At 31.9% G+C, this 18,135-nt stretch overlaps 1 protein-coding gene across 1 annotated transcript; it reads left to right on the top strand.

The window, feature by feature from the left end:
* Positions 1–4: 4 nt before the first annotated feature.
* Positions 5–9,794, top strand: LOC140443420 (uncharacterized). The gene is made up of 2 exons (XM_072534671.1): positions 5–344; positions 7,536–9,794. Exons 1-2 carry the CDS (start codon positions 110–112, stop codon positions 8,069–8,071), a joined length of 771 nt encoding a protein of 256 aa, XP_072390772.1. The 5' UTR covers positions 5–109; the 3' UTR covers positions 8,072–9,794.
* The last annotated feature ends 8,341 nt before the right edge of the window (positions 9,795–18,135 follow it).

Here is an 18,135-nt window from a genome sequence, read left to right on the forward strand (position 1 = left end):
TAAACTCAAAATAAACCAAATAAACTCTCTTACATATCTCTGAAATAAATAATATTTATAATATTATATTATACTCTGACCGAACTTCTGAACTCAACTAAATTTCCAAATGGATGTAAAACAAGAGGTTAGTGAGGAGAGGTGTAAAATAGAAATATATTATAATGATTTGGATGATGCTATTCTGGATAGCTTTAAATCTGAAATTAAGGAGGAATTCAATAAAGAAAGTATACCGGACACCTATGATTATTTGGTTTTAAAGACATATACCAGAAGCTCTGAAACAGTACATGATGAATCTAGACTTAAAATGTATGAAGAAAACCAGAAAACTGAAAAAGGTATGTAGATAGGCCATTTGGGCTTCCCTCATAATTTCAAATAAGGCATATATGAAAAATATATACAAATCTGGCAATAAAACACGTTACAGATTCAAATATTTTCATTAACTATGTCTCAGGATAAATTAGTGATTAATGTTTGTGTTTATCAGGATAAAATTAATTTTAGTGATTAATGTTTGTAAAATATGAAACTAACTGAAAATATTTACAAAATGTAATATTAAACAAAAAATGTTAGATTTTCTTACAGGTTGCAAATTAACCAGTAGATGACATTTAATATTTTCAAAATTCCAGTAGTTGACACCTACAAGATCCAGTAATTGACGATATTTTAACTATCCATCAACTTCAAGCTTTTTCTTAAATTCATATTTTAATCGATCTCCAACACAAGTTATATTGGGAAATTCTAACTTCTCGAGGATTTGGGATAAATTAATGAAACTTATGTCCTTCTCATTCAACTTAAATATGGTTTCTGTTTCATTACAAGCCGTCATACCTACAACTTCATCATTGTTGCACACTTCTTGTATAACACACAAATTTATATTCCTTCTTTTTACCTGGAAATGACACAAGAATGCAGTCTTTATCTTTTTGTTTAATATTGTTTGTACCATTCCACATAAAACTGATATCATCGAGGCTATCACCAGACTCTTACGAGATATATTTTTGCTTCTTAACAAGCCATTGAGAGCATATACAGCGCAGTTGCCAGACATAATTCTCTGCTGTATTTCTTCCTCACAGTTAGGTTCTCTTTTGAAGACATTTCCTAAGTACTCAAATCTTTTAACTTCTTTGAATTTATATTGTGTTAACTTTGCTGTTATCATTGTTATGTACTGCCCTTGAACAAATTTCTTATTTGTGCATTCCATACATTTCATTTTTGCTTCATTTATATACATTCCCTTGGTTTCTACCTTCTTTCAGTTGCATGACTATTTCCATCAGATCTGTTTTACTTTTAGCCAAGATTACCAAGTCTTTCGCAAATGCTAAGCAGTGATGTTTTTTTTTTTTTTGAGGTAGATCAGACCTGTTCTATTAATGTTTGCTTCCTGTATAACCTTTTCTAATATTATGCTAAACATTTTAGATGATAATGGACCTCAAAGATTTCTGTTCTACTATTGTTTATCTTGATTTTACTCGGTGTCCTTTGAAGAGTTAATGGTGTTGTAATATGTTAATAGGAAAAAAGTGGGAAATTTAGAAAGTATAAGATAGATTTATTCATGTAAATTTCTACATTATTACATTCGTCAAACATAAAAAATACAATACATGATACAAATACTCATCAATAGAAACTGTGGTAAATCAAGAGTTCTTTAACACTATGTTTAAAAGACTTAGAAAAAAGATAAATGTTTATATCGTATGGGTATAGAATAGAATAAACTAGAAATATGCTTTATTGTCACAGAAAATTGTACAATTTTATGGATAAAGCTTACAAAAAGTCAGAAAATAATAATTAAAATTTACTGAAATTACAAAAATCGCCAATATCACAAAATAAAAGATAATAAAATAAACAATTAATTGCAAAGTTTAAATAAAGTGCAAATTGTATAATAAAACATTACGAACTAATAAGTTAAAGTTGCTGCATATGATACCCAATATATATATATATATATATATATATATATATATATATATATATATATATATATATATATATATATATATATATATATAAAAATACTTAAGTTACTTGTACAGAAAGGTACTGTGATTTCTTAGTTATTCGTTAATAAACTCTTTTACTGAATATGGTCTTTCAGATGATAGCATCATTTTCAGAATTATGAATTATTGCTTATATATGACGAATTCTTACTACCCAGCAAAAAAAATCGGTTGCCTGTAAAGTCGGTTTTACGGGCGAAGATTTTACATGACAACATCTTTTTCTCGGTAGAATATTTATTGATATGAATATTATTAAATTGCACAATAGGAACAAGGAATTGATTGAAAATAAGAATTGCACAAATTTTAACTATAGAAATATATTTTGTTTACTAAAACATTGTACATGTAAACTTAAACTTAACTAATTTCTATTTGAGTGATTTTTAAATGTTTGACTAGCAATACGCGCTGTTTCTTCTCAATCGACTGAATTACGATTGATTGCAGAGTGATTTAAACTAATAATTTACTTAACACTATCAACATTTGTCAATAGTATGACATAACCTATAAACTCAGTTTCTCAACTTTTGTGTCAATCTAACAATTAATCAATCATAGTTTACGATAATGAAATATTAGTGTACAATTATTTACCTTTATTGTTGTAGTTGTTGTAAATGACGAATCTAAGCACTCCACATTTTCACTACAGACACAGCTGACGATACTTTAACCACACGTGTGAACTTGTATTATGACGCTTTCTCTGTTTTCCAACGCCAAGAACGCTCGAGAAAGACAGAGACACAAGCACGCACCGATTCAACGCGCCTAATTCTCTAGTGCTGCGCGCGCAGCGGACCGATCATGTTTGAGTGGGAGAGAGACGCAAGGCATTCGCCGGTCCGGCGGGCCTCTCTCTCGTTCGGTGACTCATCGTAACAGACGTGAGCGGGCGTTACACTTTTTCATGAGTGACTCCGAGCCACAACCTAATTTAAGACGTTGTCACGTCAAAAATATAATTTATTTGCAATTGGGACAAAGCTCACCTTTTTGCCTAACTTTAAAATATCACAGGCTCTTTTAGGAGTTAAATTTGAATCTGTTAACATCTTCTCTATCATAGAAATACCTCAAATGTTCTACAATACTATCTTCAGAAGATTCAATTAATGGAACTGGTTCTCTTGTTGTATTATTGTGTTCATTGTACCATTCTTGACTATGTCACACGCCTGGGTCAGCTGTCAAATGTCATGCGCAATATCATACCTTGTGTTCATTGTACCATTTCGTATTAGTATTATTGGGGAATTCCAGAAAGTAGGTATATAAAGTTCTGATTATCCTATCTTCATTTTTATTGTTAGTTTTTGTTCTTCTGCTTTATAAGATTTCTTTCGGTCGTGAGTTTATTGATAGTTCAAAGAGTTATTTAGTCTTTTGTAGTTAAATATACTGTTAAATTTAAATATAAAGTCAGGTAGAATTAAATCCGCATTATGTGACTTTTTTAGTAAAAGTAGCGATAACAAATCAGTTACATGTTCCTTGTGTAAAAAGGAATTTAAGTACCATGCGAATACAACTAATATGAAAAAACATCTTCAGAGAATGCATACTCAGCATACAATGCCAAGAAGTGGAGTGAAAATAATGCAGAACCGTTTTCGTCTGTAACAGATGATGAAGAGACTCAAGTACCTAAAGCAATGGTTCAGATGAAATTTCTCTTGCCTCTTCACAAGAACAATGTTCTTCAAAGAGAAAAGCAGAAAATGAAAATCCAGTACCCGAAAGAGAGAATTCCAAACAGTTAAAATTATTTGGTGTCTGAAATACAATCACTAATGCAAAAAACAGGAAATAGATAATAAATTATTAAAAATTATCACTAATGAATATCAAACTCTATCCATAGTGGAAAATATAGGATTCAAAGAATATACCAAAGCATTAAATAGTGAGTATATATTACTGAGTTGAAAAATTAGGACAGAAAATATTATTCCAAAACAATATTCAGACTCTGTTTCGAAACTGAAGCAAATGTTACTTACAGTAAAATATGTGTCAATGACGACAGACATATGGATCTCTGATAGTTGATTCTGATGGTAAAGCGTATATATCTGTTACAATTCATTTTATTTACAATGAGAAAACATGTTCTTTTATTATTGCAACCAGAGAAATAGTAGGATCTCATACAGGAGAAAATATAGGACATGTTTTAAACAAATATCCATGCGTAGCACATACTCTAAATTTAAGTGTAACGGATACTATACAGTTAAATGAAATTTTTAAAAGACTGCTAAAAAGTAAAGATTCACTGTCAGTGTGTATAGCAAATCTCCCAAGTGCACCAGAAGGTTTGGATGCTTCTGAATGGTTAATTCTTGAAGACTGGGCAAATATAATAAAAGCACCTGAAAAATTAACTACAGTTCTTTGTGGAGAGCAGTATCCTACACTGTCATTAATAATTCCACTAGTAAGGGGACTTCAACATTCCTTGCAAAATATTGTTCCTAAAACTGAGTGTGGCCAAATTTTGAAAACTAAAAATACCGAGCAATGGATTTTAGAACTGTCCTTCCCATTCAATAAATTCAAAACAAATTGCGAAGCAGTTAATTTTTTTATCTTTTATGAAATATTAATTTGATTTTATTGTATTTCGGTTTTAAGTTGCTACGAGTTCAACAGAATTGGAAACTACAGCGCACTTTCCGCAACATTAGAGCGATTCCGGTGATATTTGGGCATTTTTCGACTCTAAAATGGAAAAACTACAAAATAGCACTTCATCAACTAGTTCAGCTTTAATTACTATCGAGCAGTATCTACAGCTGCCATACTTAAAAAGATTGGATAATCCATTGGACCAAGATAATCCAGTGCACAAAATCGAATGAACATGAGAATCTGAAGGTAAAGAACCATACCTACAAATATGCCTCCTTTTTTCCCCACCTAGGCTCAATAATAAATGACAACAACATCAGTCAAGAAATACAAGCACGGATTCTTAGCGGTAATAAGTGCTTTTATGCATACAAAGACTTAATGAAAAGTAAGTTACTTTTCGAGTATCGTGAGTCTAAGCTTAGAATCTACAAAACAGTAATTAGACCAGTGGTCACATATGGATGTAAAACATGGACCCTCTCAACCACTGATGAAAATCAACTTAGAATATTTGAGCGCAAAATACTAAGGAAGATATTTGGACCAACGCAATGCAGCGATGGTTCGTGGAGAATTAAAATGAACCACGACCTGGATGAACTAATGCAAAGCGCAGATATTGTTAGATTTGTAAAGTCACAAAGACTAAACTGGCTTGGTCACCTAGAAAGAATGCCAGATAATCGAGCTGTAAAAGTAGTCCAGAGATGGAAGCCCCAAGGAAACAAAAAAAGAGGAAGGCCCCGTAAAAGATGGATAGACGACGTAGAGAGGGATCTTAAAACCATGAACATCAGGCAGTGGCGAAGGAAAGTATCCGACAGGGCAGAATGGAAAAACATTGTTAAGCAGGCCAAGATTCACAAAGGGTTGTAGCGCAATTAGAAGAAGAAGAAGAATCCATTTCACCTTTGGAAAAAACATAAAATCATGTTTCCAGAACTATATGACCTAGCTTTGAAATATCTTTGTATGCGAGCTACGTCAGTTCCTTCGGAAGGAGTATTTTCAAAGGCTGGTCAACTAATGTTAGGAGAAATCGTTTATTATTACCAAAACATTTGGATATCATTATTTTCTTGAACAGTGCTGGTACATAAACAATTTCTTTCGTTTTATAAAAACTTAACATTCTTTAATTTTTTTATTATTTCATTTATGATGTGATATAAGTGCATTCGGTTTTTTAGTTATTTTCGTTTGTATTTATAATTCTGCACCGTAATATATTTTATACCCATAACAGACTTTATTTTTAATTTACCGATGACGATGCTCAGCGTCAGCGATTATCAGAAATTTTATAAATAAATGTTGTACGACACGGTACTTATTGACTAAAATGAAGAAGTCCATTTAATAAAATTATCCTCCGAAATACAGTGAACGACTCGTTTCATTTTTAGAAAACTAATAAAACTATTATGCGTACTTTAGATATGTGAGAGCTTCAAAATATGTATATTTTTCACGCTCCAATATTATCTCCCAAAAATGTCATTGGTTTTTCTTCAATGTTAGTTAATTTTCAAGCTTTAATATATGTATACATAGTAAGTAATTTTAAATGCTACAAGGCTAGGTTCATTACAATGCTAAACTACCCTTTAATTAAAAAAAAATGAACGTTTGAAGCACTCGAAACAGGAGGTATTCACACCAAGACATACATTTTAATCAGATATATCTCAATTGTTTTTTACGGTACATAAGTATATAAAAAAATGAGAATATTTACTGAAAAAGAACTACATTTTTGTACTCTATCATTTTTTTACGTATATATTAGGTGTAGTTTTTAAGTTATTTTGAAAAAAAAAACAATTTTTTAGAAATTTTCAAAATAGACGATAAAATTGAATGTACCTTTTTTCAAAAATCATGCATTTTAACCAGTCAAATTCCTGGATATAATGAAGAACACTAAAATAAAATGTAATGTAGAAGGAAAACGATTAATTTTGATTCTGGTGGATATTAGGTTAATTATACTGTCCTTTTTTCCTTAAAATATTCGAATAGTCTATCTTTTACGAGATGTAACTTACTCAATTTACACGCAAATGCCTTTTTGCAGTGCTCATTTTAAAGGTATTTTCATGGACTATAAAAAACTTTAGAATCATTACCCTCGAAAAATTAACCCTTTTTTTACAATTTAACTTTAAATAAATTAATCCAAATATTCGCAAAAAATGTTTCCTTTCAACGACCATATCTCACTTTGTATGATATCTAGAATATCTTATAATAAATTATTCTCATTCGTTTTTTATAAGCTCAATTTTTGTTTCACATATTTTTTCAGTTATTCATGAAAAAAGGTGACTTTTCAATGAAAATTCGCTGTTGTCAACCATAATAGCTCAAACAGAAAAAACTCTATGGAACAAAAGTTGCTTAGAATTTAATCCTGTATCAATTTCCGTGATTATTTTGAGCAAAAGAATTTCTACCCCCCGAGAAGGAGTGTCGGCCATCCCTGGGCGGAAGCACATCCTTATATAAATTCTATATTTGAGCACTTTCACATCAACTCAATGAGTTTTAAGTGAATCGGTTCAGTCCTACAAAATTGGGAGGTGAAGAATATACCGAGTGACTGGAGTATAAATGCTAAAAATCATTATTATTCAAAAAAAATATCTTCGGAAAAATACAACTCAGTAAGTGAGAATCTAGAGGGAAGCCCCTAAACTATATTTATGATTTTGACTAGATTTTTGGGGCCTGATATTTTATTATACTTTACTTTGATTACTACATTTCTTTGTGTCTACAGTTCCCCTTGAAATTAAATGTTTTTATTATAGTTGATTTGTATTTTAGGTTGCCCCCAAGAGGAAAACAAAATGGAAATCATGGAAACATTAACTGAACATTCATCTCACGAAGGAAATTACATGAGTCAACACGCTGAAGGAAAAACATTAAATGAAATTATGAAAGTTAGGACTGAACAAAGACCATACAAATGTGATATTTGTTTTAGGCGGTTTTCTGGAAAAAGTAATTTAAAAAAACATTTAATGGTACACACTGGAGAAAAACCATACAAGTGTGAAATCTGTTTCAAGCAGTTTACTGACATATCTAATATGAAAAAACATTTGAAAACACATTTAAGGGTGCACACCCAAGAAAAACCTTATATGTGTGAAATATGTTTTAAGCAGTTTAGAGAAGCAGGTAGTTTAAAAATACATTTGAGAGTACACACTGGGGAAAAACCTTACAAGTGTGAAATTTGTTTTAAGAAATTTACACAAAAAGGCTCCTTGGATGTACATACGAAGTTCACACTGGAGAAAAACCTTACAAGTGTGAAATTTGTTTTAGATCGTTTGTTAAATCAAGTAATTTAAAAACACATTTGAGATTGCACAATGGGGAAAGACCTTACAAGTGTAAAATTTGTTTGAAGCAGTTTATAAAAGCAGATCACTTGAAAACTCATTTGAGAATACACACTGGAAAAAAACCTTACGGGTGTGAAATTTGTTTTAAACTGGTTAGCACAGAAAGTAGTTTGAACAGACATTTGAGAGTGCACAATGATGAAAAACCTTACAAGTGTGAAATTTGTTTTAGGTCGTTTGTTAACTCAAGTAATTTAAAAACACATTTGGGATTGCACAATGGGGAAAGACCTTACAAATGTGAAATTTGTTTAAAGCATTTTATAAAAGCAGATCACTTGAAAACACATTTGAGAATACACACTGGGGAAAAACCTTACGGGTGTGAAATTTGTTTTAAACAGTTTAGCATAGGAAGCAGTTTGAAAAGACATTTGAGAGTGCACAATGAAGAAAAACTATCACAGGTGTGAAATTTGATTTAAGCAGTTTATTCAAAAAAGTCTTTGGATGAATACACGAAAGTTCAGGCTAGAGAAAAACCTTACGGGTGTGAAATTTGTTTTAGGTTTTTTTTCTCAGAAAGCTCATCTGAAAACATGTATTGGAACCACATGCTGTCTATTATGGGTCGCGAAGCACGTAGCTACCGCGTATAAACAATTAATTACAACGATTTGGTATTAAATACTCTAATCACTACTTGAATGCCATACTTTAAAAAAGGGAATAAAATAAAACAGAAAATATATTCTAAATTAACTTTTTTAATTAATACAGTAAAATTAATTTTGTTTTATTTAATGTAATACTTACTGTACAATATAATTAGGTAAAACATATAAAACACATTTGTTTTATAGGACACACACTTTTACTCTTTATTTTGATTTTGCAATTGATACACAACTCAAAAGGGGGAATATAATAATTCGACTAAAAATAAATAAACAAAAAACTAACAGACATGGAGCAATAGAAGCAAAATTAAAGTAAAGGACAATGTTGAACTAATAGAAATTATAATTAAATTTTCCATCCCACAATAGCATTCCGAAAATTTGAGAAAAGTCAAAAATATTGTACAACAAAATAAATACCCACCGGAATTTTACAATCCTCTTATTAGAAAAAAAGCAGTGGCGTGAAAAAAGCATACGAACATTTCTAAAATCTATATTTCACAGAACACTACATCAATAAATTATAATCATTGCGATACATTAAGAGCGTAAGCGCATAATTTCGGGCCAATGCTTTTTAAATGCATTTATTTTTTTCGAATCCTAAAAAAACGAATATTTTAAAAAAATTTAAACGCATAATGAAAGATAACATTATTATCGAGGGCCGAAAAGTCCCTGAAAACTTCTATAATGTTTACTTTAGGATGTTACAGGGGTGAAAAAGAAGAGAAAATTAACTGCGATTTTTAATTTCAAATATCTTATTCAAAAGAAAATTTTTATTTATTCTAAGTCCCTCGGTAATAATGTAATCCTTCATTCTGCGTTTAAATTTTTTAAAAATATTTATTAGTTTTTTCAGGATTCGAAAAAAATGAATGCATTTAAAACATTGGCTGTCACAAGGATCACCGGCGATCCTAAATAACAGATTACAATTGCGCCATTAGGATCAAAGGTGTTACTTGTGCGTATTTAACTTTCAGAATTATTATAACGGTCGACACTGCGAGGACGCTCAAATAGTTTTACTGTGGCACACTAGGAACCCATAGCTTGCTTATGTTCTTTTGTTATGCGGGATAATGTAGATAGCTTGTAACGACAATTGAGAATAAGGTGTTGTAGAAACGATTAGTGGCATTCATTATCAAGTTTTTCTAAGGAATTAGCAGTTTTTTTTGGTGAATTTGAAATTATGTTATTAAGTAAGTATATGTATAGTATTTTTCATATAAAAATGTGTGCACGTCACAATTTATATAAAGTGACGTATCTTATATTGAAAATTTTAAGAACGTCAACCTTAGAGTTCAAATTTTCCTAACACAGCTAATAATACGAAACCCATACGGAACTGCTCGATCTTTCATAGGCGTCAACATGGTATAATAATAAAAAAAATGTAATCATCATTATATTGGGAATTTTAGAATTATATTAACCGTTATGTCAATACCCAAGTACCTGATACGGGAGTCTATACCCGTGCTACCCAGGTACCCGGCATTGTTTCGGTAAACTTCGCTTGTACATTCCGAAAATAACAGACAATTGGGATTTTTCTTTGTTTGCTATTAGTGTTTATTTAACTGTTCTTACAAGTTGTTAATATTTTTGTGACTATATGCGTGTTTTATGTTGTAATAATGGCAAGAAGAGAAGTGAGTGCGAATTTAGAAGGTAAGTTATTACTGTTTATTTTTACAATGTTTTATACATAGATCATTCAATTTTAGAATGACGTATGAAAAGCAACAGAAGTACTTGCAACAATTTATAGACGATATAGATGAGGAAGTAGACAAAAATATCGAAAACCAGGAATCAGATGAGGACTATGTTTCGCAAAGCAAACCGGATGGAGATGAAGCTTCTGACGTAGAGGACGTTTTTACTGATATCAATAATAAGATTAAAATCGATACCGACGGCGACGATAGTAGTGATGAAGATTTTCAAGAAAGTTCTTCCCAAAGTGATGTTCTGGTTGCAAAAGATAAAACGATTTGGCAACGAAAACCGTTTACTGCAAGTCGAACACTGAAACGTAACCTTTTGCGTGAAAAAACGGGCCCAGTACGTTCTACTAAAACTCTTTCGATTAGAGATACATTAAAATGTGTTTGCAGTGACGTAATGTGTGACATAATTATACGCGAAACCAATCGAAAAGCTAATAGCGTTTGTGAAAAGTATAATGTTGAAAACCCTGACAAACCTCGAAATGTTTGGAAGTCACTCACAACAGAAGAATTTGATGCATACTTAGGTATTCTTATTACAGCAGGAGGACGGCATTCAAATTCAGAGCACTCGAAAGATTTATGGAAAACAGACTCTCATCCTTTGTACCGAGCAAGTATGGGCATAAATCGCTTTTGGAGCATCAGCAGATTCTTACGGTTTGACAATGACAAAACACGTGCAGAACGTTTGCAAAATGATAAAGCTGCAGCTATTACAGATATATTCCATCTTCTCAATGATAATTTACGTCGTAACTATGTACCGTCGGATTCTCTTACTGTGGATGAACAGTTATTTCCTTTTAGAGGTAGGACACGTTTCACGCAATATATGCCAGCAAAACCTGCCAAGTATGGCATCAAGGTTTGGTGGGTTTGTGACGCCAATAATTCGTATCCACTTACTGGACAAATTTATACTGGAAAAAATTCGACTGGACGTGAAACTAATCAAGGTGAACGCGTAGTAAAAGATTTGTGTTACCGATACAAAAATTCTGGACGAAACATAACAATGGATAATTTTTTCACAACTCTTTCACTAGCCCGTCTCCTGTTGTCTTGGAATTTATTAGTTGGTACTTTGAAAAGAAACAAACCATATATTCCACAAGAAATGCTGCCTTCGCCAGAGCGTGAGCCTGAATCGTCATTACACGGATTCAGTGCAGATCGTGTTACTATTTGTTCATATGTACCAAAAAAGAAAAAAAGCGTTATCTTGCTGTCAACAATGCATGACAACGATAATGTAAGTGGCCCAAAAAATAAACCTGAAATAATTCAGTTCTATAATACAACTAAAGGAGGCGTAGACAACATGGACAAAATGGTTTCTCATTATTCCACTAAACGCAGAACTTTGCGTTGGCCAGTAGCCTTCTTTTACAATATCCTAGACGTAGCTTGCCTAGCAACCTATATAATTTATACAGAGAATAATCCACAGAGTTCTACTGAAACCAGTAAACGTAGAATTTTTCTACAAGACTTAGGGAAACAACTAGTGATGCCTGCAATTTCTGCTAGATCTAAAGTACCAAATGTATACCGAAATTTTTCATCAAGGTCAGGAATTGAGTGTATGTTAGGAAAACCTCTACCTACAGATTCAAGTAATACTGCAGAGTCATTACCACTTCGAGATTCCACTGGACGCCTCAAAATTGTTGGAAACTGCTACATTTGTATGTCTTTAGCGAAAAAGCTGCTAAGAAAGACACGAAAATCATGTAATGTTTGTAATCGTCCACTATGTAACGAACACTCAGTAAATATAAGTAAGTGTGGACAATGTGTTTAAAATGTAACTTTTATTTACGTTTCCATATCACTTTTATTATAAAAAAAAAACTAGACAGAGCTTCATAATTTACTAAACATTAGTGTTACCCGGGTGCCACGGGTGTGGACGTAATGGTGTAAAAACTTTGACAGGTAATTTTAATATATTATATGCATTTTTTTCTTTGGTTTTTATTAAAAATCTCTTCGTTCTAAATAATTTTAGGAATAACTGGAAGCTCGAATAAAAATATTTATACTATCGTCAATGATTCAGATAAAACAATTACCAAGGATACCCAGGTACCTGGGTATAGACACAGAGGTTAATTAAATAACCGAAAACATTTGTTATTATTAATAATATAAATTTTGTGAAATAACTCTTTAAGTCTAATATCACACAAAATAATAATTGTAATTAAATATATTAGAAAATTGTACGCAACTGATATGGGAATACTTCCAATTTTTTGACAGTTCAGCGTGTGGCAAAATTGTTTAAAGTGTTGCCGCTTTTTTGAGTAAGAATTTTGTTCGTTTTGATTTCTTACACAATTTGATCATACTATATTATATATTAATAAATTGTATTTATAAAATATATATTAAATTAGATTAATAGATTTAAACACTAATAATTATTGTTGTCTATTGTGATTGTGCTATGCCAAAACAACTAAATAGTCTGTAGAAAGCTGATAAGCTTTCATATAAGATAGATTATTTTGAACAAGAAATAATGGCGGGACGTTTTTACTATTAATGCTCTAAATAGAGGTAAGTTTAAAATTTAGAATATATAATTTTGTATACGAAAATGGTTGCGTTTCGATTTAATTTGAGTTTCTTACCACTCCCTGACACGTGTTTCTGGGTCTTCCCGTCATCAGAGAGAGCTTGTAAGAAAACTCAAACTAAACCAAAACCCACCGACTACTCTAGCAATTATAGAAAAAATAATTACCAGAGTATGCTACTAGAGACATCTAGTGATGAAAGATGAAGTTAAATGTGTCGATAGCAATTAAAGTAAACTGTATACTCACGCTTAATCAAGCCATTAAGAGCGATGCTGGGAATATTTATATTCCACTATGCATCAACAATTTACTCATATAAATTACCATCTTTCTTGTACTCATTGCGTCGAGTAAGAACGATAAATATACGAAAATGGTTGCGTTTCGATTTAATTTGAGTTTCTTACCACTCCCTGACACGTGTTTCTGGGTTCTGGGGAACCCAGAAACACGTGTCAGGGAGTGGTAAGAAACTCAAATTAAATCGAAACGCAACCATTTTCGTATATTTATCGTTCTTACTCGACGCAATGAGTACAAGAAAGATGGTAATTTATATGAGTAAATTGTTGATGCATAGTGGAATATAAATATTCCCAGCATCGCTCTTAATGGCTTGATTAAGCGTGAGTATACAGTTTACTTTAATTGCTATCGACACATTTAACTTCATATAATTTTGTATTAAAATGTTTTCTTATGTATTTTAGTGTGTTGCAGTAGTCTTAAAACTAAGTGTATTTACTGTTATATAATAGTTTGACAAATAGTTGACATTTTAAAAATTCCTCACTTATTAATGAGAGTTTAAAAATAAAAATACAAAATTTGGTTGGTCGCCGTCGGACGGTTGGTCGTGGTCGGTCGATCAGTCTGATGCCTAGCTTACTAACTATCAAAGAATATAGACGCTTATCTATATTCTTTGTAATTATTCTGATGTTTTGGCAACGCTGTGTGGTTCTGACGTCGTAAATCTACATATAATGGCGTGCACGCATTTTTATATGAAAAATACTATAGCTTATTCGTTTTAAAATCTTGTTGCTAGATTATTTGTAAGGATAAACAAAATATTACAGTATTTATTTTACATAACCTTAAATGTTTTTGCTTACATTTAATTAATGAAAAGTGGTGCTATACAGCGTTCCACGTTAAGAAAATAACATTGCGGAGATAGGGCCATGTATTTCTTATGGACGATAGAAGCGCAGCGATGCCACGATGAACACAAGCACGATTCAGGGTTGTATAATTTTTATTTTCGTTTTCACAGACATGAATTAAATAATTGTTTTTTAACGTAATTGACCAAAAGTGTCCATTCGAAACAAGAGATGAAAAGTAGGAAAAATGATTTTAATTAAATAAATAGTATTTACAAAAGATAATTTTATTTTGTCTTATTTTAATTATAGTAATGACAGTTTATTTGTTTTCGGTAAGAATATCAGATACCATGAATCATTGAAATCAGTAGAAAATATTGCTTAGTTAAATCATGCACTTTGCCGGCTATTAAACCTACCAAAAAAGAAGAAATTTTAAAATTTTTGGCTTGTGTTATGTATACGGGAATTGTCAAGCTTTCCAAAATTGCCGATTATTGGAGTAAGACACTATTATATAATTTTACTTTTATTTCTTCTGTAATGGCCGGAAACAGATTTCAGCTTCTTTTGAGATTCTTACAGTTTGCTGATAACGCGGCTGCTTTACCAAATGATCGTTGCCATAAAATTAGAAAATTGTTTAAAATGACGCGAGTATTGAGCCAATCTTGGCTTAATACTAGTTGTTGATGAAAGTATGATTCCCTTTCGAGGAAGATTACTTTTCAAACAATATATACCGTCAAAGCGTCACCGCTATGGCTTGAAACTGTTTGAATTATGTAATCCTGCAGGTTATACTCTAAAAATGATTATGTATACCGGCAAAATGGCTAATAAAGGACGGGATTTATTGGGAAAAATTGTACTAGATTTAGCAAAAGACTATCTACAAAAAGGAAGGGTTGCAATAACCGATACTTATTACACGTCTGTGCCTTTAACAAAACAATTATTAGATGCTAGTATTAGGAACACTACTTAAAAACAGAAAATATATTCCAGAAGATATACTTTCCGCAAAATTAAAAAAAGGCGAGTTGGAAATGAGCATCGTGATGGCATTGTAATAGGCAAATGGCACGATAAATGTGATGTCTTCTTCTTGACGACCAGACATGGAATCGACATGAAAGAGACAGGTAAACATAAGAAAGATGGTGTAGCTATAATTAAACTTAAGCAATTATATACTATAACAAATGAAAAGATAGTGTTGACGTCTCAGATCAACTCTCAAACTATTTATCGCCTCTGAGAAAAACTGTTCGCTGGTACCATAAAGCTGCAATTGAAGTTTTATTGAATACGGCTATCATCAAAATAATAATGTATAATTCCTTTAACACACCAAAACAGCAAGTTATCTCTACAGTCCGATGCACGAACCTATTACTATTGTAAAGCATATGCTTGTTACAGTTGACGTCAAAACTACAAACAACAGGAAGAACAGAAAACGCTGTAACCAATGTTACAGTGAAACAGTTACAACAAACGGCAGTAAAGATTTATAAAAACTACTTCATTTGCAGCAAAATCCAAAAATTGCGTACAAAAGCTGCACTCTCCTCCATTAAAATGCATTTTGATTTTTGTGGATAGAACATTTTGATAAAAAAATACCGAATTTTAACCGAGTTGATACAAATTTTATTTAAAATTGGGTTCGCGCGAGTAACTGGCATTCAAAATCGCTTTAAGCGTCGTTTCTGAGAGAATGGATCATTCTACACAAAAAGTGCTAGAAGACATTTTTGTTCAAAATTATCTAGCTACATTTTTTTTTGAAAATTTTTTTTTACAGCGTACAGATTGTTGGTAAATCCACTCTCCCCTATTTTTAGAGGTTCAGTGGCATTTTCGTCGTTGACTACTGGAGTAATAATAATTATTAAAAAACAATCATCTCAAAATGTTGGTTATAAAAACCATCTACTACAATTCATGGGCATGTAATGCCCTATTGTAATTGTATATTGTAATGATTTCAAGAAAATATTGTTACATTTTTTTTATAGAGTCGGTAAACCGAATCAAAATGAATGTTATCCCCGCATGATAAAAGTGATGATTGATGACTTCTGAACACCACACTCAAAAAAATCTTCGTAACAAAAATAAAGTTTTGGAAAACAAATCTACTGAAACTTATTCTAGGCTCTTCTTTGTCCAAATGTTCAACTTTTAAAACCTCAGATTATTCTCCTAACAGAAACGTGGCTAAATTCTATCCCCGACGTTATCATAAACATTGATAATTTTACTATATTTCGTAGAGACAGAGGTACTCGTCGAGGGGGAGAAGTACGCATATACTTAACAAATGAAATTACTAATACTTTTTGTATCAATAATAAAACAATAGACGTACATAGGTATAGAAATCACTTACTTTCAAGAGATTTCAATTTTTCAGAGATTAGCTATCCCATTGTTTCTAGAACTGATGCTATCAATTTCCAAAATTTGTTTAAAAACTTTATCATGAACTCAAATTAAATACAACTGATAACTGAACTTACAAGTCCTATAACAATAATCCTTCAATTTTAGACGTATTTTTCACAAATGATCAACTAATTTCTACACTTGAAAGTGTCATCTCCTGTGGGTATTTCTCACCACTCGCTTATTACTGCTCACATTCAATTTAGTTTAACACCGCTTTGCAAAAATAATTTTGTAACATATGCCACTACTGATTTCTTTAATGTTATTTCAATTTTATTCCAGATAGACTGGAAATCTATTTTTCTTAATCACTCAGATCCATCGTCAATGTGGGACTCCTTTCTTCATACTGCTATAACAACAACTTTTGATCATACAACCGAACGGCAACTATACAGAAATCGACTAAAACTTTGGTTTAACCCCTCAGCTACCCGCTTAATTCGACATAAGCGAAAGCTTTGACGAACATATAAACTCACTGGCTCCCTTGATCGTTTTCTCGCTCACCGTAATTGTTGTAACCGAGTCAAACAAAGTTAAGAACAGAATTTGAAGAATCTATCATTACAAGTGGTAATAGTAAGAAAGCTTAAAGGTACATTTGCACACCATTATCTTCTAAAAATCAAATGTCTCCATACAATTACTTAAAAAATCTGGGTCTTTATGTTCTTCGAATAACGAATGTTTATCGTTTTTTTTTCTCGGGTTTTTTACAGATGAACCTAACGATAAAGTTCCCCAAATAACGTGTCCACATTTCCCTAAAACTCTTGATAATATCTGTTTCACACCGGATGAAATAATCATTTACGGAAACTACGAAATAATTCATCATCTGAATTAGACGGACTAACCTCCTTTTTCCTCAAACAATGTGCAGAATATGTAGCCATCTCTATATCACTCATAATTATTGCTTCTTTTAACCAGGATTCTCTCCTCTCATCCTGGAAATTGGCTTCGGTTACTCCTATATTCAAGAAAGGAAATAAACTTGATTGCAATAATTATTCGTCCAATCAGCGTGGTTCCTATTGTTGACAAGGTCATGGAATCCATTATTTCGGAAGCTATGTCTGCTTTTTGCCTTCAAGAAAATGTTATCCCTCAACAACAGCATGGCTTTATCAAAGGCCTTTCAAACGTTCACAAACTTCATTGTTTAAACGATTGGTCATTATCTTTAAACAATCGGCATCCTGTTGATGCAGTCTACTTAGACTTTTCCAAAAACATTTGGATTCAAAATTTTCTATCCGACAGATACTTCAGGGTTCGTGTTGGGGAAGACTACTCACTAGATAAGCTAGTCAAGAGCGGTGTCCCACAAGGATCAGTACTTAGACCGCTACTTTGTTTATATCTACACTAGTAATCTTCCGCTCATTCTATCCAGTAAGGTTACCATTTACTACCAATTGCTATCAACAAGTTCTCGTAGAGACTTTGTCTCAGAACTAGCAACCTCCAGTG

The sequence above is a fragment of the Diabrotica undecimpunctata genome, chromosome 6, assembly GCF_040954645.1.
Source record: "Diabrotica undecimpunctata isolate CICGRU chromosome 6, icDiaUnde3, whole genome shotgun sequence".
Taxonomy (NCBI): domain Eukaryota; kingdom Metazoa; phylum Arthropoda; class Insecta; order Coleoptera; family Chrysomelidae; genus Diabrotica; species Diabrotica undecimpunctata.

Bases quoted from the DNA above. Each gene is read 5' to 3' on its own strand.
- LOC140443420 (XM_072534671.1), top strand. From the start codon at position 110: ATGGATGTAAAACAAGAGGTTAGTGAGGAGAGGTGTAAAATAGAAATA. The intron at 345-7,535 runs GTATGTAGATAG...TTTGTATTTTAG, and splicing joins AAACCAGAAAACTGAAAAAG to GTTGCCCCCAAGAGGAAAAC.